The sequence below is a fragment of the Nannospalax galili genome, unplaced genomic scaffold (assembly GCF_000622305.1).
Source record: "Nannospalax galili isolate Female #2095 unplaced genomic scaffold, S.galili_v1.0 scaffold339, whole genome shotgun sequence".
Taxonomy (NCBI): domain Eukaryota; kingdom Metazoa; phylum Chordata; class Mammalia; order Rodentia; family Spalacidae; genus Nannospalax; species Nannospalax galili.
In genome coordinates this window covers 55,174-76,142 of record NW_008344185.1, presented here as the reverse complement: position 1 = coordinate 76,142, position 20,969 = coordinate 55,174, and the positions used below count along the sequence as shown (strand labels likewise).

At 38.1% G+C, this 20,969-nt stretch overlaps 1 protein-coding gene across 2 annotated transcripts in view; it reads left to right on the top strand.

Annotated features, from left to right (window-relative positions):
• Positions 1–13,545, top strand: part of Gpbp1 (GC-rich promoter binding protein 1) — a gene marked incomplete in the record, with an annotated part of 77,714 nt that extends 64,169 nt beyond the window's left edge. For both annotated transcript variants that reach the window (XM_017799955.2, XM_008840376.3), the window contains 2 exon segments: positions 7,543–7,645; positions 12,624–13,545. In XM_017799955.2, the coding sequence (XP_017655444.1) occupies positions 7,543–7,645; positions 12,624–12,782 (262 nt within the window).
• Positions 13,546–20,969: the final 7,424 nt, after the last annotated feature.

The window sequence follows — 20,969 nt, the reverse complement described above, 5'->3', positions numbered from 1 at the left end:
TTCATTAGGTATCTAAATTCTAGAAGAGATTTTTTTTTTCATCTTGTTCATTCCTAAATTTAATCACCAAGTATAGTTGGTACTGAAATTTGTTGTGTGCTTACATTTACATTTCTCTTTTTCCATTCTCTGTGTTGTTTTTACTAGTGGTGCCTTTTAAAGGTTGAAACTTAAATGAAATCCTGTTTATCAGTGTTTTCTTATACCACTTATATGATGTGAGATAGTCCAGATTTACCTTTCCTCATATGGGTATCCTATTTTTGTAATACGTGATTTATATTTTATTAGATTCACAAGCACATTGTTTCCATTTTTGTAATCCTAAACTTCAAATTTTTTTTTTTAATTTTACATGTATGAGTGTGTTGCCTTCATGTGTGTAAGCGTACCCGTGTTATTCAGTGCCCTCGGCGGTCAGAAGAGGGCATTGGATTCCCTGGAACTGGAGTTACAGATGGTTTTAGCTACCATGTGGGTGCTGGGAATTGAACCCAAGTCTTCTGCAAGAGCAGTCAGTGCTCTTAACCCCTGAGCCATCTCTCCAGCCCTGTTTTAAGCGTTTTTAACACACTAACCACATAAATAGTTTAGTTGCAGAATTGAAAAGTATTTAATTTTAGAGAAGACTGATTTTGTTTTCTTCCTAATGATATATAAAGAGTAGCCTTTTCTTTTTCTTATTAATTTTATTTTCTGTGTTACGAATGTGTTGCCTGCATGTATGTACATCCATGTCCTACAATGGCCTGAGGAAGCTAGTAGAGGGTGTCTGATACCCTGGAACTGGACTTAAGGACTGTTACATGCTTTTATTATTACACATTATGCTATGGTTAATTTATTGATTTTTTTCTTTCCCACTAAAAAATTGTTTAACTGGGACTAGAATTAGTATAGAATGATGCTTGTTTAATAGCTGGCTGACTCTTTGTAACCTTTTTTAATGAATCTTTTGGGGGAACTTTGTTATATCTATCATGGAATAACCTCTGTAGACATACCTATAGTTCTAGCCTTTATTTTCATTAGGTATCTAAATTCTAGAAGAGATTATTTTTTTCTGTCTTGTTCATTCCTATATTTAATCACCAAGTATGGTTGGTACTGAGATTTGTTGTGTGATTACATTTGTTAGATGAACAAGTGAAATATAAATTCCAATATTTTTCTAACTACATTGTAGAACTGTATTCATTTTGAGGGAATATTTCTATTTGACTTTTTATCTCGTTTAAATTTTTTTTTTTTTTTTTTGGTGCTTTGAGTTGAACCTGGACACACACACACACACACACACACAGCACTAAACGCCCTTTTAACTTTTTTAACATTCTAATTTTTCTCCGTTTCACAAATGCCATTTAATAAAAGTTATAAATCTTTATAAATCCTGTACCTTTCTGTATTGACTTGTTCATTTATCTCTTCCTGTGATTATTTTTGTTTTCCTTCAAAACATTTCCTTTTCTGCTCATATATAACTATGAGAATATAAATATTTGTTTCAATTTGCAGTATTAAGTAGTTTAATTTATTGGGCTAAAATAAATATGAATGCTCATTTTATGAGAGTTAATATAAAGACTAACTGTAACTCTAGTATTTTACTCCATTTTTTTCATCTATTCGTTCATTGAATCCATTCTTTCTTATGCTTCACGATATATGAATCCTCTAAGTATGTTCTGCAGTGCTGGCCTGGTAGTCATGAATTGCCTATGCTCGGATCCATCTTGAAATGCCTGTTGCTACATCAAGTTTAAAAGATAAAATTATTGGAAATTATCACCTTGGTTTATATACTTCCAGGGCTTGATTTCATCCCATGCCTTCCTGGTTGTTGCGTTTTTTTTGTTGTTGTTGTTGTTTTTTTGTTGTTGTTGTTTTGCTGAGAGGTCTGTTATTCTGGTATGTATTCCTCTGTATGTGAATTGGAGTTTTTCTCTTGCATCCTTTAACATTGCTGTAGTTTTAGAATCCTAATTATAATGTGTGTCTTAGATACATTCTCTGGTTATGTCATTTGGGGTTTCTTTGGCCTTTTGTGCTTTAAATGCTCATTCTAGTCCCTGTATTTTGGAAATTTTTTGCCATAATTTCATTGAATAGATTTTCTGTATCTTTACTTTGTATTTTGGTTCTTTGTACCTATTGATTTTTAGGTTTGGTTTTTATCGTGTGCCAGTGCTCTTGGAAGTGGAAGTTAAGCAGGCATGCGTGCTTGGTGCTTTCTTGCTTACTTATTTCCCTTTTTGATACCCATATTTCCCAGATCCAGTTTTCTCTCCTTGGTTTTTTTTTTCTTTCCTTCCCTGTATAGTCTGTTGGTGATGCTTTCTATTATGTTTTTCACTTGATAGAGCTTTTCATTGCCATCATTTGTTTGTCCAGGTGTACTGCCTCCCCCGCAAAGTCTCAGTTTCCTTTTCTTTTCCCATCCACTTTACTTTCTTCCTGAGTTGATTTCCTTGTTCATTCACCTGCTTGTTTGTGTCCTCTTTGAAGGCATTGAACATATTTTTATAAATATACTCGTATACTTTGTCTAACATCTTCATATCTTTGGATTTGGTTATTGAAGACTTAACGTGTTCTGGAAGAGTTATGTTACCCTTTTCAAGTTTCTTGTGATTCTGTGTTGTAATTTATACATCTTTGGGGATAGATATATATATATTCCACTTTTATTTGAGTCTCTTATTGAACAGTTTTTACTTAAGGCCTGAATTCTCAGTACCACACAGAGAGGAGATAAACCACTTTCAGCTGCAAGAACACTGAACTAAACCAAATATAGAAATATACTTTTAAGTTGATTAATGCTGTCTACCTTGCCACCAGTGACTAAAAAGAAAATGACAAAGGTTATGAGACATGTTAAGATGTTTAAAAATTAATTGTATTAAAAGTAAAAATAATAATGGATTGAAATAAAGGCCAGGGAGAGGAGAGGAAGAATTTGGGTTTAATTAAAAGAAAAGCATACAGAAGACAGGAGGTGAATGTTAGGGAGGGAGAACAAAAGCAAGCAACTCCAAAACAATTCAGTAGCACCAGGAAGAAATATATAAGTAAAATTAGATATATAACAAAAAGAAATAAAAACAAAAACTTACAAGTAAATGGTGTGTGGGCGGGGGGCACTAGGAACCGGAAAATATTGAGCAAGTTCTTTCTAAATTCTCTAATATTGAAGTCTGTTGGGTGGTAGGAATGATCATTTGAAGTTGTAGACTTCTGTTTTATTCTATTCAAAGTGGTGCTGAGTCCATAGTGGTTGAGAGGCAAGCTGCTCAGTAGTGCTTAAAAGTTCTGCAGTGATTTTTAAGGTGTTCTCTTCCTGTGTATGAAGAGCCTCTCCTGACCATTTTTTATTTTGTAGTCTGTGAACCTGACAAGTTTTCACTCACTCTGTCGAGTTTGTAAACCTTCGGGTTGCTAATGTTTAAGCCAAAGGATTGTGCTGAGGTAGGTGGAACACTGAGATATGTTACTGGAGGACCTCAGTGCTTTCTAAACTCGCTCAGTATTATTCTCTCTCTCCTCTCTCTCTCTCTCTCTCTCTCTCTCTCTGGGGGGGGGGTTGGGAAGGCTGCAGGAAGTGTCCACTGGACCTGTGCTTTTGATTTAGAGTTCTTAATCCTACAACCAGTCACAAGACAGATACCCTGCTAGCTTCAGGGTTAAAGCTGCACAGTGACCTCTGGTTCTGGGTTATCAGTCTGAATTTATCCTGCTCTTCTTCGTCAAAAGTGAGTGGTATCATCAGTGATTAAGGGACTGATGGAGACTCTTGCATCCTGAGCTCAGTGATTATGTGTCCAGTCTAATTGTTTCTTTTTTTAATTTTTTATTTTGAGACAGGGTCTCCGTGTAGCCACAGGTGACCTGGAGTCACTATGGAGACCAGGCTGGCCTCAAACTCACAGAGGTCACCTGTCTCTGCCTCCTCAGTGTTGGGATTAAAGGCATGTGCCTGACTAATTGTTTCTTGTAGCCATCTCCCACCCAACAACTGTGTCTGTGTCCCTAGGCTTGTGACTTGTGATTGTTCCTTGTTTTCAGATCCCTAGGGTAGCTTAATCTCAAGTAATACATGCCCTTTCAAAGTTGGTACCCTTTGAAGTCTGCAGAATACAACATAATAACTTTTCCAGTGTTAACTTGTCTCAAAGGTGTTACCATATCCCCTAGCTGATGTAAGACATGAGAACTTTGGCATGTCTTGTGGCGTGGCCCAACTGTCTTTTAAACCAGGGCTGCCTTGCTTACATTATAGAAGTCTTCCCTTCCCCCTTAAGTAGAGGCAGGGCAGATAGTTTCCTTGTTTCTGTTGCTTAGCCATTCTTTTTTTTTTTTTCTTGGACTTTCCAGATGTCCTGTGATTTCCTTAGATGCTTTCCCCCTCTATCTTTAGTATATTGTCCAGATTTATTGTCCATTCTTTGTTTCTCTGATTGTTCTTTTTTTAATATATATTTTTAAAATTTTATGTGTATGCATATATTGCCTGCATGTAGGTAAGTGCACCCGTGTCTTGCAGTGCCCACGGAGGTCAGAAGAGGCTGTTGGATCCCCTGGGACTGGAGTTACAGACAGTTGTTAGCTGCCATGTGGGTGCTGGGATTCAAGCCTGGGTCTTCTGCAAGAACAACCAGTGTTCTTAACTGCTGAATCATCTCTCCAGCCCCTCTCTTATTGTTCTTGATCCTGGCATCATGTAGAAGTTGATTCTAACCTGCCATCCTTGCACAGCTTCTTCCAATCCTCATGTATCAACTTAAATTCTTTCTTCCTTCCAGCCATTGTATGGGCATAATTTGTGAAACTATTTAGCTTTTGAGCAAGATTTTGTTTCTCACTGCTTTAGAAATCATGCTGGTATGTTTGTGTCTTTGACATACTTATATGTCAGGGGCAAAATTTGTGAAGTGGCATACGTTATTTAATCAGTTATTGCTGTGATAGCCCAAAATGTTCTAATTTGCATTCTCAGTGATCATTTAAATCTTTCTAATCATACAGTTGGAAGACCTATAGAAAAGGGGCATTATATCAATCAACTGGTTTAATGATGGTAAAGATTTGTTCTTTTAAAAGAAATATATAGTCTGGGCAATAAAATTATATATATATTAGCTGTAGAATATATTTGTTAAGGCTATAGTAGGAGGCCAGACTTGGTTGGTACATGCCTGTAATTCAGCAGCACTAATTTGGTCTTTTTTTTTTTTTTTTTGTCTTTTGGGGCGGTAGGGACTCCCTAGGCTCAGTCTACCTGGAAGTCATTATGTAAACCATGGTGGCCTCGATCTCCCAGAGATCCATCTGCCTCTGCCTCCCAAGGGCTGGGATTAAAAGGGGGCATCACCACGCCCAGCCCTTTTTTTTTTGAGAAGGGGTCTCCCTGTAACCCCAGCTTGCTTGGAACTCACAGAGATCCACCTACCTCTGTTTCTGCCTCCTGAGTGCTGGGATTAAAAGTTCAATACCTACTAATTTGGGAGGCAGTAAACCAAAACCTGTTTCCTATTTGCTGTCAGTAATCAAGTTATTTTAGTTATGGGACCATGATCCTTAATGAAATATGAATAGCACCTTAATGTGTATTTTTGGGGGGTGGGGTCTTTTTGAGACAGGATCTTCCTGTAGCCCCAGCTGGCCTGGAACTTACAGAGATCCACCTGCCTCATGATTCTGAGTGCTGGGATTAAAGGCATGTTCCACCACTCCCTGTAGGACCATGCTAAATTTTAATCAGGGCTCTTGAGTACTAATATTCTTTGAGATTCATTGGAAAAAGGTATGAAAATTCATAATAATGCAATATATAATCTGCAGGTTGAAAGTTGAGTAAATATAGAGATGATGGAACTATTTAAGGAATGCAAACAAACACTTGCCAGACAAATGGCCTTAAAAGAAGTACAAACTTTTACGTTATTGCCTCGGGTAGCATGCTTGTCCAACTAGTGAAAAATGATTGGTACCCTGTCTTTTCATAGCTCAGTTTGCTTAAAATGGTAGTATTTTCTTTAAGCCTTGGGGAGAAAAAAATATAACTGCATTAGTCATTTTTGATTATTTAGAACTTTAAATTATTTTTCTGTTATGGAATATAGTGTCTCAGATTGGCATTAAGTATTGAGGATAATGATTGGATAATACCCAATAAATATATGTAGAAGAATCAGTTACAAAATGCAAGATAGTGAATCTGTCCCAGCATTTTTTTTTTTCCAAAGGAGAAACCTAATGAGTAGCCAAGAAAATATTTGATTATGGTGGTATTGAAGAAAATGGGAAGGAGCATTGCTATTAATTATTTTTAGCTCAATAATTTACCACATTTTATTTTTGCCTCTATCACAGGTTTTCAGCCTAGAGAGCCTTGACCCTAAATATTAAGTAATTAGGCAGTTCATTCTTTTATTTCAATTTAAATTTTTGTGAGCCTCATATATTTTGATCATATTAGATCCCCTCTCATATTTGTATCCCCTTTCTTTTTTTAATATTTTATTATTTTTATTTTATGTGTGTGAGTGTATTGCCTGCATTTGCATAAGTGCACCCATGTTGCGCAGTGCCCTCAGAGGTGAGAAGAGGGCATTGGCTCCTCTGGAACTGGAGTTGTAGACTACTGTTAGCTGCCATGTGGGTGCTGGGATTCGAACCTGGGTCTTCTGCAAGAGCAGCCAGTGCTCTTAACTACTCTTAACCATCTCTCCAGCCCCCTGCATCCCTGTTCTAATGCCCCACTCTCTCTCTCTCTCTCTCTATATATATATATATGCATATGTAATATATGATAGGATCTCTCTCTACACACACGCACACACACGTGTGTGCGTGTGTGTGTGACTGAATCTCCCATCCCAGCAGTCATCTGTTGCCAGTAGTTCCTAGGTCAGGTTGGCATTTCTTTCCCACTTCCTCATGTCTATACTGGGATTTTGTCTGGCTTGAGCTTATAGGGACATGTCCTTGCTATCACTATTACTGTGAGTTCATGAGAGTTACTGACCAGCTATCTGGAAAACTGTTTTCTTGTGGTTTTCCACCTCCTCTGGCTCTTAGAATCTTTCTGTGCCACCCACCTCACCCCCCTTCTGCAGTGATCCTTGAGCCCTGGGAGGCAGAAGTTTGATATGTGTCCTATTCAGGGATAAGCACTCTTCAGCCTCTTAATCGCTGCACGTTGGTCAGTTGGGGTTCTCTGTTAATCACTTTCTGTTGTATATGGGCGCTTCTATTTTGAGAGTTAGGAGATGTGTGAATTAAAGCAGGTTCAGGAAACTGTTCAGATTTGGGGATCCAGAAGGGTCCTCCAGTTCATTCTTTTTTGCTGTCAAGCATGATTTACTTGATTAGTTACTTTTCAGAAAGATCATTCAGGAAATAAACTCAAAAGTTCTTTTGTGTACGTTGTGAACTTTGTGCAGTGGATTATGGATCACATTTTCTTGTATATAGCATAAGTGGAATTACCCTACTCAGATAAAGCTCTAAATTAAACTTAATTTCCTCCTTTTTCAGACTATTAAAGGAGATGGGCTGGCAAGAAGACAGTGAAAATGATGAAACATGTGCGCCCTTAACTGAGGATGAAATGAGAGAATTCCAAGTTATTAGTGAACAGGTAAGAAAATCTGAGCTATTCTGATTTTCTCTTAAACAGCCCTTCCTTAATTAGAACAACATAAGTATAGATAATGGGGGTAGGGGTAGGTTATGGTTTTACTTAGGAATTTATTAGGCATATTATGGTAGGTCAGAATTAGAATTGGCTTTGTTTTAAACAAATCTGTAATGACTTATTGTGTGTATATGGTGTCTAGGTAAAAAACCATCTGTAACTCCCAGTTCCAGGGGATCCAATGCCCTCTTTCAGCCTCAATGGGCATTGCATGAGTTTTTATTATCCAGATCTCTGAGATTTTGGTTATTGGTTTGACATGGGTGACAAATTTAATAGCTTTTAATTAATTTTGCCTTTGATCCTTTTGCAAAAGAATATTTAATAATCTAAGACACTGTATTTTGGGTCTCTGAGTTTCACTTTTGAAAGTATTAAGAAATGTTCAGTAGAACATCAAAAAGTTATTTTTCTAAATCTATTGTAGATTTTTTAAATGTTCTGGTCAGGTAGAGCTGATTTTCTATGCAGAGATAGTATGGTTGATGCTGTAATCTTCAGAAATACTTCCTGAGTGTTTTGAATGATGAAAGCTTTCAGGAAAGCAAGTCATAATAACTTGATAAATTGATAGTGGACTTTATTGTTTTAGCTTAAATTTTTTTGAGTGAATTTAATCAGTATTCCCTCCATTGTATTTTTTTAATTTTTAAAAGATTTTTTAAATGTATTTTTATTTTATATGTTTGAGTGCATGCATGTTGTGTACCCTTGAGTGCTTGCATGCATATAAGTGTGCCCTGCATTGTGCAGTGCCCATGGAGGCTTGAAGAGGGCATCGGATCCCTGGAATTAGAGTTACAGGTGGTTATTAGCCGCCATGTGGTGCTGGGAACTGAATCAAGGGCCTCTGCAAGAACAGTCAGTGCTTATAATGACTGAACTCTCTAACTCCTTCTCTTTTTTTGGGGGGTGGGGGTGTCTTTTTGAGATAGGGTCTCCCTGTAGCTCCAGCAGGCTAGTGTAGAACAGGTTGGTCTCGATCTCACAGAGAACCTCCTGTCCCTGCCTCCCAAGTGCTAGGATTAAAGGCATGTGCCACCACACTCAGCACCCCTCCATTGTATTTTTAAAAGTTGGTTAAAAACACACTAACTTAACCTTTTTTTTTTTTTTTTTAATTACATACAGCTCAGTGGCTTTAAGTATATTCATACTGTTATGTAACCACCAACACTATCCATCTTCAGAATGTTTTTCATCGTCCCAAATGGAAACTACCATTCTGCTTTCTGTGTGAACTTGTTGATTTTTCTATACCACATATAAATGGAATCATACATTATTTTTGTGATGGTCTTAATTTCATCTAGCATTATAACCTTAAGGTTTATGTCTGTAGCATGTCTTGGAATGATCTGGTTTTAAGATTATTACTGCATATTGTGAATGTATCACATTTTATTTATCCATTCATCTCTATCAGTTGACACTTGGGTTGCTTCTACCTTTTGACTACTGTGAATAATGCTGCCTTGAAAATAAGTGTGCAAATTCTTGCTTTCAATTTTCAGGTGTTGGGAGGGGGGAGTATATATTTAACAGTAGAATTGCTGCTGAAGAAAAGTTGAGCCAGTGAGATAGCTTAGCAGGTCAACTTACTTGCCATACACCTGACAACTTGAGTTTGATCCTTGGCATCATCAAGGTGGAAGGAGAGAACTTATCCAAGTTGTCCTCTGACCTCCACATGTGTGCCGTGGCACACATACACTTGCAATGTGCGTGTTTGCATATACACAGTCAATACATACATACGTACATACATACAAATTTTTTTTTTTTAAGTTTTAGGATTGGCTGGCAACCTTAATTTGATCCCCAGGACTCACGTAGGAGAGAACAGTGTCCTTAAAGTTTTTCTCTGACCATCACAGGTACACCTTGGCACATGTGTACCTATATATTCACATAATAATATGGAGGATTAGAGAGATGGGTCAGCAGTTAAGAGAGCATTTTCTACTCTTATAGAGGACTCTGGTTTGATTCTCAGTACCTACTTCATGCATTTCCCAGCCATCTGTAATTCCAGTTCCAGGGGCTCTGACATTTCTACCAGGTACCTGGCATGTATGTGGTTCACATCCATGTGTGTGTGGCATTCACATATACACATAAAAATGAATAAAAACTTAAAAACATAAATGTAATTTAAAGACAAAGTTTTAGAGGGACTGCCATACTGTTTTCCACAGGGAATATACCATTTTGTATTCTCTCTACCTATAGTGTATAAGAGGTGTGTCTCTTAGGTGATGCTATATCTAGTTAGGTTGATAATAATGATTAACAGTCAGAAGTATCCTTTCTCCAGTTTTTATTGAAGACTACCCTTTCCATTTCAGATGGTCCAGGCAATGGCTAGTTTGATCAATAGATAAGGGTAGTTGCTGCCAAGTCTGGTAACTTAAGATTTATTACCAGAACCCTATGGTGGAAGGAGAGAACCAACCCTCACAGGTTCTTCTCTGACCCCTACCCCCACCCCCCAATACAAAGTTTTCTAAAGCAAATGAACGAATAAATAAATGTCTAGGCACTCAGGCTGAGTATCTGCAGATACATACACAAGGGTTTCTTTCTGTTTTAGGTAGGTTTTTTTGTTTTTTATTTTGTTCTTTTTGTTTGTTTGTTTTAATTTTTATTGCTGGGAGTGGTGGCGTACGCTTTTAATCCTAGCACTCCGGAGGCAGAGGCAGGTATATCTCTGTGAGTTCGAGTCCATCCTGGTCTACATAATGAATTCCAGGCCAGCTGGGGCTATATGTATGAGTGTATGCCTGCATGTGTGTAAGTGCACCTGTGTCATGCAGTGCCCATGGAGGACAGAAGAGGTGTCGGATCCCATGGAGCTGGAGTTATGGATGGTTGCTAGCTGCCATGTGGGTGCTGGGATTCAAACCTGGGTCTTCTGCATGAGCAATCTCTCCAGCCCCTTGCTTTGTTTCTTTAACAACAACAAAAAAAAGGTAGGATTTTCCTGTAGCCCCAGCTGGCCTAGAACACCCTATATAGATTAGGCTGACCTTAATATCAGAGATTTGCCTGTCTCTGCCTCCTTAGTGCTTGGATTAAAGGTATGTGCCACCAAGCCTGGCAAGGGTTTCCTTATGGGCTCTCCATTCCTTTGGTCTATGTCAGTTTATGTTAGGAGTCCTTTTCTTTTTAAAGCAGGGTCTCTAGCACTGGCCGAATGCCCTATATAACCTGGGAGGATGACTTTTAATTTAGGCTCCTCCCTTCTGTACTTCTTTGTGCTGGTATTCCAGGCCTGTTCTCCCACTCCCATTTTATGCAGTACTGGGAATTTAACTCAGGGTCTCCTACCTCCTACATGCTAGGCAAGCATTCTACATTTCTAGTCCAAGGAGTCCTAACTATACTGTTTTGCTTACTATATCTTTGTGATACGTTTCAGAATCAGGAAGTATGACCCTCCAGTTTTGTTTTGAAAATTTGCTTTGGAGTCTCTTCACATTCCATATGAAATTTAGGATAGAATTTTCTTTTGTTTATCTTAAATCCTTTTTCATTGATGTATATTTAATTGCAAAATAAAATGCTTCAATGTGGGATTTTCATATATGCATACAGTATACTTTGTTCATATCTTTCTCCCATTTTCTAACTCCGTCTTCCCTCCTTTCTACTAGACGGGTGGATTTTTCTATTTTGCAACAAATGCCATTGTGATTGCAAAAGGAATTTAATTGAATCTGTAAATCATTTTGGGTAGCATTGACATCTTAGCAATATTAAATCATCTTAACTGTGAACAGGAGGTTATCCTTCCATTGGTATGAATTTTGGGCATATCAGAACTTTTGTTTCCCTTTGAACTTCATTCATTGTACTTATTCCCTAATGTTTTGTTCTTTCATGCTAATGGAATTATTTTCTAACTTTCTGATCCGTTCATTGTTATGTTCATTGTGCTAGAAACAACTAACTTTCCCAGTGTTGATTTTGTATCCTTTGACTTTGATGTGTTTATTAGACTTACATTTCTTGGTGGTGGGAGGGGTCGTTATTGCTGGAGTTTTCTATATCGTTGTCTTCTGCAAACAGATAATTTCACTTTTTCTCAAATTAAATATTTGTATTTATTATTTTCATTTTATTATGTGTATGAATGTATTGCCTGCAGGTAAATAGGTGCACACATGTCTTGCAGTGCCCACAGAGGTCAGAAGGAGGTGTCGATCCCCTGGAGTTACTTACAGATAGTTGTTAGCCACTATGTGGGTGCTGGGAACCTAGGTATTCTGCAAGAGCAGTCAATGCTCTTATCCACTGAGCCATCTCTCCAGCCACTAGTATTTCTGTGTTTTATCTAGTCTCCCACAGTCTGCTTTTGACTGCAAATCCTCCCTTGCCTTTTGAAGTTTTTCCACCTCTTTCTGAAGTTAGTTTTCATTCACATCTCTCCTTTCTGTTTCCATTCTCTTTCAACTCTACACTAATTTTTTCACAATGGGTTGATAGTTGGTAAATGTTTGTTTTATTCTCTTCAAATGATAGAATTTTCTTTTCCTTTTTAATTTTGTTTTGTTTGGGAACAAAGTCTTACTATGCAGTCTGACTGGTCTGTATTTAGACTGGCCTGGAATGCTTCTATTTAGCCCAGGTTGGCCTTGAACTTGTGAACTTTGTGTCTCGAAACTGCTGGAATAGTAGATGTTTGCCACCATGCCTTACTAAGAATAGACTTACTCTATTAGAAAAAAACTTTTTTAGAAAAAAGAGGTCAGTTACCTGTCTAAATAGCTTATTTTTCAGACTTGATATAGTTGTATCTGTGGAATTTTCAGGGTAGGATACAATGAAGACTTTTTATTATAATAATCATTAGTGTACTTCATTATTATAGTATTTTAATTTGGGGGTAAAATTAATTTGCTTGTTTTAAATGTTGCAGTTACAGAAGAATGGTCTGAGAAAAAACGGTATTTTGAAAAATGGCCTGATCTGTGACTTCAAGTTTGGACCCTGGAAAAACAGCACTTTCAAACCCACGATTGAGAATGATGACACAGAGACAAGTAGCAGTGACACATCCGACGATGACGATGTGTGAAGGATTTCCTAACAGCTTTAGAAATTTTAGTGTGATACATCTCTCATGCAGTTTGGGGTGAATTGTAAAAATGAAGAACTATAATTTATGTAGTGACCCCATTAGAAGATGATTTTTTGGGGGACTTCAATATGAAGAAAACCAAGAATGTTGTGTTGGGCTGTGTTGAACATTATTTCTTTGTAAATGAATGTTGTAGAAATGAGGACTTTGGTTGATCCAACATTGACTTTCTTCATCACTGCAGCATTTCTCTGACTAGCAATGTGACGATGTAACAAATGAGATTTTTCTCATTTAATAATAAAAAATTGTGTAATGTTTTGCAAAGCTTCTGTCTTAAAATGTCCAGGTCTTAAGAAAAAAGGCAGCTTACAGTTTTGCTTGCAGAGTCATACCTTTTTCGTACAATGGAAATCTTCAACTCCACTTTGTGCACCTCTTCAATTCCCTTTCCCCTAAAACAAACAAAACAAAACAACAACAAAAAAAGCAAAAAGGAAAATGTAGCATGTTGGCTAAAACTGGAGCAAGTGCACTAAAGTATAACTTCCCGAACTCAACTGTTGTACTAGTCATCCTTCAAAACATAAATTGCTCTTTAGTCCTTTGTAGTGCAGTAATATAGAGGAGACTTGCCACTCTTCCTTCCAAATTTTAAGAGGTGATTTTCAAGAGCTTTATTTGGGTAGTGTATTGTCAGATCAGGATTTTCAGAGCTGACTGGAAGAGTTGTAGGAAAACTTATTTTGATAAATTATTACACATGCAGAAAAACCTGATCACACTGACTGGATATGTCCACAACATGGAAAATAAACTGGATTTTCAGAAATTGTTGTTTTCTGTAGTGTTCAAGGTATCGGTCTCCAATATGTGTTATTAACTTCAAGTTACACTTTCTTCATTAAAAATTGTGATTACTTTGAAGGTAGAAAAAGAAAGTTGTCTTTATCAAATGCTCAGGGCTATTGAATGAACATTGCCAGATTTCATTTGCACATTAATTTTAGAATAATTTCTTTTTTAATGGATGGGACACTATTTTAGCTTTGTATATTTTGTATTTGATTTTTTTTCAAGCTTTGTTGAGCTTCATTTAATTTCCTCTATTCCAACCCCATATATAAGTATATTCTATTTGTAAAGAGAATAATCTTACATGAGAAATGTTTAAAGTTTTATGCCAGACTGGTCTACTTCTAAGAGTTTGTTTTCTAAATTTCGTTTTCTCAGAAGACTGCAATGCTTTTTTTCTATTTGTGCATCAGTCCTCTGTCCAGACTCAGCAGCTTCCACCAGAAATGAATTTTTCTTGTTTTATTTTTTCTTTTCTTTGATTTCCACTGAAGATTGGTGGTGATGGAGAAATTAAACCTGAAAAACTATTAGCACTCCCATAAAACTTTTGAGGATAAGTGCAGGGCAAAGTATCTTTGGCGAGGTGGCGCACGTCTTTAATCCCAGCACTTGGGAGGCAGAGGCAGGTGGATTTTTGTGAGTTTGAGGCCAGCCTGGTCTACATAGCAAGTTCCAGGACAGCTGGGGCTACAAGGAGACCCTGTTTTAGATTGAAAAAAAAAAAAAAAGAACTTTTTATTATGAAATTGGCCACAATTCAGTCTAAGTGAACAAAGTTAAATGTGTTAGCCATAAGAAATCCTAAAGGATACTTTGACAAAGCTGTCAGTTTCTCTCTTGGGATTGTATTGTTTGATTAATAGGATAATGATATCAGATGCACACTGCTAAAACAACTAGAAGGGACTTGAGAAATGTGGTTCACACTTAAAATCTTTTTCCCCCTTAATTCCAGGAAAATGTTTGTTTCTCGGCATCTTTCTAGTCAGGCAGTTTTTTCCTTAATTCCCATTTAGATATAACTAATATTTACTGTGCTTTGATGCATAGTAATAATGGAATGTGATTACTTTTTTTTTTTTTTGGTCTTTTTGAGACAGGGTCTCCTTGTAGCCCTATGTAGACCAGGCTGGCCTTGAACTCAGAGAGATCCGTCTGCCTCTGCCTCCCGAGTGCTGGAATTAAAGGCATGCACCACCACACCTGGCGAGATTACTTTTTTATAAATATGGTCAAGTACAGTGGTAAAGTAGTTCTACTTATGTGATGGCGTTAACAAGTTGGGCTATTAAGGGGATGGAGCCACATTGTTTTGTTTTTTGTTTGAGATAGGGTCCCCCTATTTAAGGGAAGGGAGCCACATACCTTTTTTTTTGTTGCTTTTTAATTTTTCTTTAAATTTTTTTTTTTGTTCTTTTGAGACAGGGTCTCATAGCACAGCGGGCCTGGAACTTGCTGTGTAGACCAGGCTGGCCTCGATCTCATAGAGATCTGCCTGCCTCTGTCTCCTGAGTGCTGGGATTAAAGGTGTGTGCCATCATGGGGCTCATGTAAATGTAATTTAATAAGAGTATTTAAAGTTAGCATAGTTTTAACTTGCTGTGTAAAACAATGAAGAACCGATAGTTTGAAACATGGTTAGAGAGGGAGCTTAACAAATACCAAGAGTAAGTTGTAGATATAGTGTGAATTGTTGAACATAGAATTAAGTCATGGTGGTATAAAGAAAAAAGCAATTTGAGTGCTTCACATTTTTCCTTTCATAGCAAGTTATAAAAAGGTATCCATTGCCCTAACAGCACAAATTTTGATGTTTTAACCCCAAAATCACCACAACCAATGTAGTAAAGGTTAATACATTCCCCAAAATTTCTTTGTACTTCCTTTGTAGTCTTTTCACGCTATACCCCCACCTTTTTTGTGTAATTTGTAATTAAAGGAAAAATTCTTAAGGTAATGATTTAAAATAGCATTTCAAAACTTGTATCTTATTTGTTTTCATGTAAGATAAGGATTAGAGTAATTTTAATTTCCACAAATATCTCTTTTAAATTTGAAATAAGTGTAAACCCCAAAATAGATTGATTTAATATCAGGTTTATGTTAAAATACAGGCTGTTGAAGGATATGTTTTTAAATTTTTTTTTTGCTAATATTTATATGTACTGTTAGGATATTATATAAACATTTAAATTTTATTTTAGGAATATATTAAATGATTTTTCTTGTGACTTAGAAAAACCAGAAATCATATTCTTTGATGTTTCACAATGTCTTAAACTTAATAAAAGTTGTTTAACAGTTTTAGGGCCTAGAGAGGTGGTTCAGTGGTTAAGAGTACTTGCTGCTCTTGGAGAGAATCCACCTTTGGTTTCCAGCACTCACTCAGTGGTGTACAGCTGTATATAATCCCAGTTTCCAGGTGATCCAGTGCCCTTTTACGGCGTCTGGGCACCAAGCAGCATATGGTGCACATGCATACATCATACACATAAAAATAGGTAACAGAGCAAGAAATGACAGGAAATTTCTTTTGTAAGGTGAGTTTTTTTGTTGCTACAAATAAGTTTTTGCTCAAGCCTTTATATATTAGAACATCACCAGTTGAGAACTGGGTGCTGTGACTTTGGGGAAGTTTAGGTTCCCTGATAATGGGTATTTGGCTATGGAGAGGTAGTGGGCACAGGGTATTTCAAGCCATGGCAAAATCTGTAAAAGCCCCAAGTGCTGCTGCAGCTTTGGTTCCATTTTTCCTGCTTAATGTTTCTATAGGCTAGGCCAAATACTAGGGAATAGCAGTAGTGATAGAACTCTAAATAGCTGTGATTGTTTTAATTTAGAACTTTTAGTTCACTATTTGGGAATGTGTTATTCAGTACTTCTTTTAAAAGGTTTTATAATAACTAATTTTTGTTTACTTCTGGGTTCACCTTATGCACGTTGAATATTTTATGACAATCCTTTTTGTTTTTACCTTAGTATATATTTACATAGTAATGGGTTTCATTGTGATATACCTGAACATAATGTGTTTCCATCATATTCACTCCTGTATCTCTCTCTTCAGCCCCTCCCATTCCTGCTCTTGCTTCCAACTAGTCCCACTTGTACTTCATTTTTTGAGACAGGGTCTCTCTGTAGCCCCAGCTGGCCAATAACTCACTGTGTAGACCAGGCTGGCTTTGAACTCACAGAGATCTGCCTATTTCTGCCTCCGAGTGCTGGGATTAAAGGCATGTGCCACCATGCCCAGCTTCATGTGGTTTTTGTATTTTTGTGTGTGTGTGTTTTGTTTTTAAACCCATTGAGTTTCATTAGGGTTGTTTACTGAAGGTTGGGCAACTAGTGGGTACTGAAGAAACCGACTGAAGAAAACGTCTCTGAATTCCCCCATCAACTGTGGATGTTTGTATAAATCTTCGGGGGGTGGGGAGTTGTGAGCTCCCCTCTCTCTACCAGGACAGATTGTTGATGAGCCCAATCCTGTGTAGATCTTGTACAGGCAATCCTTTTGCATTCACTACACAAACTCCTAAGGAGTATCACTTTGTAGAAAGAGCTGGGTATTGTAGTGCACACCTTTAGTCCCAGCATTTGGGAGACAGAGGCAGGTGGATCTCTGAGATGGAGGCCAGCCTGGTCTACATAGTAAGTTCCAGGCCAGCTGGGACTACAGAGAGACCCTGTCTCAAAAGCAACAAAACAGAATCCTCCCTTACCACCGCCCCCCAAATTTTGTAGAAATAATCTGGCATGATGATTGGAATATTAAATGAGCTGTATCCAATTACTAGATCAGAACTGTTAGGATTCTGCTGTGGTGTGTTCAGTACAGCAGGGCCCCAGCTCGAGATTTATTGTAAAAGTTAACAAAGCTTCTACCTGTTAGTATTGTACTGAGGAGCTTATAAAAACTGGTGGCTGTGTCACTCCTCTCAGAAGTTGCCGTTTTGTTAGATGGGTCACGGCCTGGGCCATAGACTTTTCAAAATCTTGCTAGTGATTCTAAAGTATCAGCACACAGGATGTTGGAAATAGACCCAGTTTGAAGCTTTGCCCCATATGAGTTGTTACCTTAGTTCAGATACTTCGACTTTGTTACACTTATTGTGAGGATGAGAATAATTTAATGCACTTGGTTTGAATCCTGAACTATAGTAAGCATTCTAAAAGTTTTAGCTACCATTTTGCAGGCAACACTGTTATTCTCCAAGAGCCCCAGGACTATTTAGTACGTCTAAAAACAATTTTAAACAGTTTTGTTTTAAAATTTTATGTGTATGAGTTATTAAGCCCGCATGCATGTGAGTGCATCGGTGTCGTTCAATGCCCCGGAAGTCAGAGGAGGGCTTCGGATTCCCCTAGTTAAGGACGGTTCATAGCCGCCATGTGGGTGCTGGGAATTGAACCTGGGTCCTCTGCAAGAGCAGTCAGTGCTCTTAACTGCTGAGCCATCCCTCCAGCCCCTTAAGTAGGTTTTTAAAAAATATTTTGTTTTTATTCTATGTGTATAAGTGTATTGCCTGCACGTATGTGAGTGCACCCATGTCGTGCAATGCCTCAAAGGTCAGAAGAGAGCTTCGGATTCCCCTGGAACTGGAGTTAAGGACAGTTTGTAGCGGCCATGTGGGTGCTGGGAATCGAACCCGGGTCCTCGAACCCTGGTCCTCTGCAAGAGGACTGCTGAGCCATCTCTCCAGCCCCACAGGTACTGTTTTAAATGACATGAAATACCTGAATTCTTAATTAAAACAGCTTTATCGGAGTTAACCGTGGTGGTGCACACCTTTAATCCCAGTGCTTGGGAGGCAGAGGCAGGTGGATCTATAAGATCAAGGTCATCCCGGTCTACATAGGGAATCCAGGCCATCTGGGGCTACATAAAGACCGTGTCTTAAAACAAACAAAAAGCTGTTTCTTCATTGATTTGCATTAGGCACACTGGTAAACTAAGCTTGGTAATTTGATTTTATTCAGCCTTTCAAGTGAGTTTTACCATTTTAATGAAATGGGATCATTGAACTTTATGGTGAGTCATATTCCTTTGTGCTCATAAGGATCAGCTTCCATACCTTCAAGAAGTATTTGAAAATAAAGTTTCTGCTAGTCACTACCACTTAACACTTTTTGCAGTAAAAGGTAAGTACTACCTACCATAAAGTAAGCTGGATTTGACTTGTTACTTCCCATTTCTTTCAGGGTTTTCCCCCATTTTCTGGCATGTTAAAGATTTTAAAAAGTCGAGCTAGAGACAAGAGGGAGATACCTGTGTGTGTCTTCATTTATCCACTTCTAAAGGGCACTTTACTAGATCCAGGTGACATTGATATCTTGAGGAAAGTAAGTTGTAGGTGTCAACTCTTGTCTAAGGTTTGTACTGTAATATTTAAAACTTAGACTCTGGTGTGTGTGTTTGCACGTATGCGCTTGGGTGCTCATTGAGGCCAGAAGAGGGTGTCAGATCTGGAGCTGAGGTAATAGATGGTTGTGAAGCATGCAGTGTACTGGGAAACAAACTGGTCTTCTGCACTGCAGTAGCAGCAAGCACTCAGTCACTGAGCCATTGCTCCAGCCCCCAGCTTTTGTAGGTTTTTCTTTTTGTTTGCTTTTTGAGGCAATGTCTCACATAGTAATCTGGGCTGACTTTAAACTGATTGTGTAGTTCAAAGTGGCTTTGAATTTACAGCTATCCTCCTGCCCCAACCTCCCAAGTGCTGAGATAACAGGCTGTGTGCTGCTGTGCCCAGCACCTTAATGACATTTTTAATGTCTTTTTTTAATTAATTAATTAATTAATTAATTTATTTATTTATTTATTTATAGTTTTGAAATTATTTTTTATAGATATTTTTGTGTGTGTATTTCATACAGAACATCCCAAACAAATTTTATACAGAACATCCCAAACAATCTTATTCATCTTTATACCTGTATCCCAAATGGCACCCTCCCATAGCCTCCTCCCAACACACTGAGGCCCAAATACTCTGTCATCCCTGTTACTGTCTGCTGTGTTATCAGTGCTCCCAGCCATTACCCAGGGCAAGTCCCTCTGCTGAGTATGGTCAGCCTGTCTAGAGTTCCTTGCTTTAGGAAGATCAACTCTTTCTCATCTAGCATCAATCAGTTGCCAACATTCCTTTAGATAAGATTGGGGTCTGGGAGCTGGAGCGATGGCTCAGCAGTTAAGAACACTGACTGTTCTTGAAGAAGACCTGGGTTCGAATCCCAGCACCCACATGGCAGTTAACAACTGTCCATAACTCTAGTTCCAGGGGATCCAACAGCCTCTTCTGTCCTCTGCAGGTATTGCATGATCCAGGTGCACTTACATACATGCAGGCATAACACTCATACACATAAAATAAAAGTAATAAAATTAAAAAAAAAAAAAAGATTAGGGTCTGCTGTTCATTTTCCCACTTTGATGCTGGGTTACTGTCTGGCAGTCTCTTGGGCCACCCTGGCCAAAAAGGAAGGTATCTCCTGTCTGGCCTTGTTTCTTATTATGTAGCCTTTAGCTATATACATGGACTCTTTTTTTTTTTTTGGTCTTTTTGAGACAGGGTCTCCCTGTAGCCCCAGCTGTCCTGGAACTCACCATGTAGACCAGGCTGGCCTTGAACTCACAGAGATCTGTCTGCTTCTGCTTCCCAAGTGCTGGGATTAAAGGCATGTTCCACTGCGCCTGGCATATACATGGACTCTTAAAAGAATTATACCGATCACTTTAATCTTTTGTTATACTTTGCTTTTGGGTGTTTAAGACCATACAGTTGGCCCAGATTAACTAATTTATTATTTCTCTTAAGGTCATTTGAGGATCTGTTCCTCAGGGGTCACATGGGCTTGGGAGGAGCCCCTGGCTCCTTTCTTTTACCAGTTCCATCTATGTGAAGATAAGTCAAAGGTCCTACTCGACCGTGGCTGGCTTCACTTGGAAGCATGGAGGAAATGTTTCCTCTGTGTTGACCCTCCTCTTTGTAGACTGGACACTGGTTCAAGTCCATCTTGTGGGGTCTCCATGGCCTCCTTGATCAAGAGGGCGGGTGACTCATCACAGTTACAGGACATTTTGAGAGATGCTCCATAGTCCTCTGGAACTTAGTTGACCTTGGAGGGCAAAGAGAAAAACTGTCCTTTAAGTCCCCCTGACCAGCTTAGTATAGGCCTCAAAATATGGCTGTTAAACATCCAAGAAGGTTAGTTCCACCAGTTGGGTACTTTTAATTACCATGAGCTACGTAGATAAATCTTGGGCAAAAACTGAACGTTCTCTGATAAATTTTGACATATATTATGTTCCTTGAGCTAGTAATATGTATA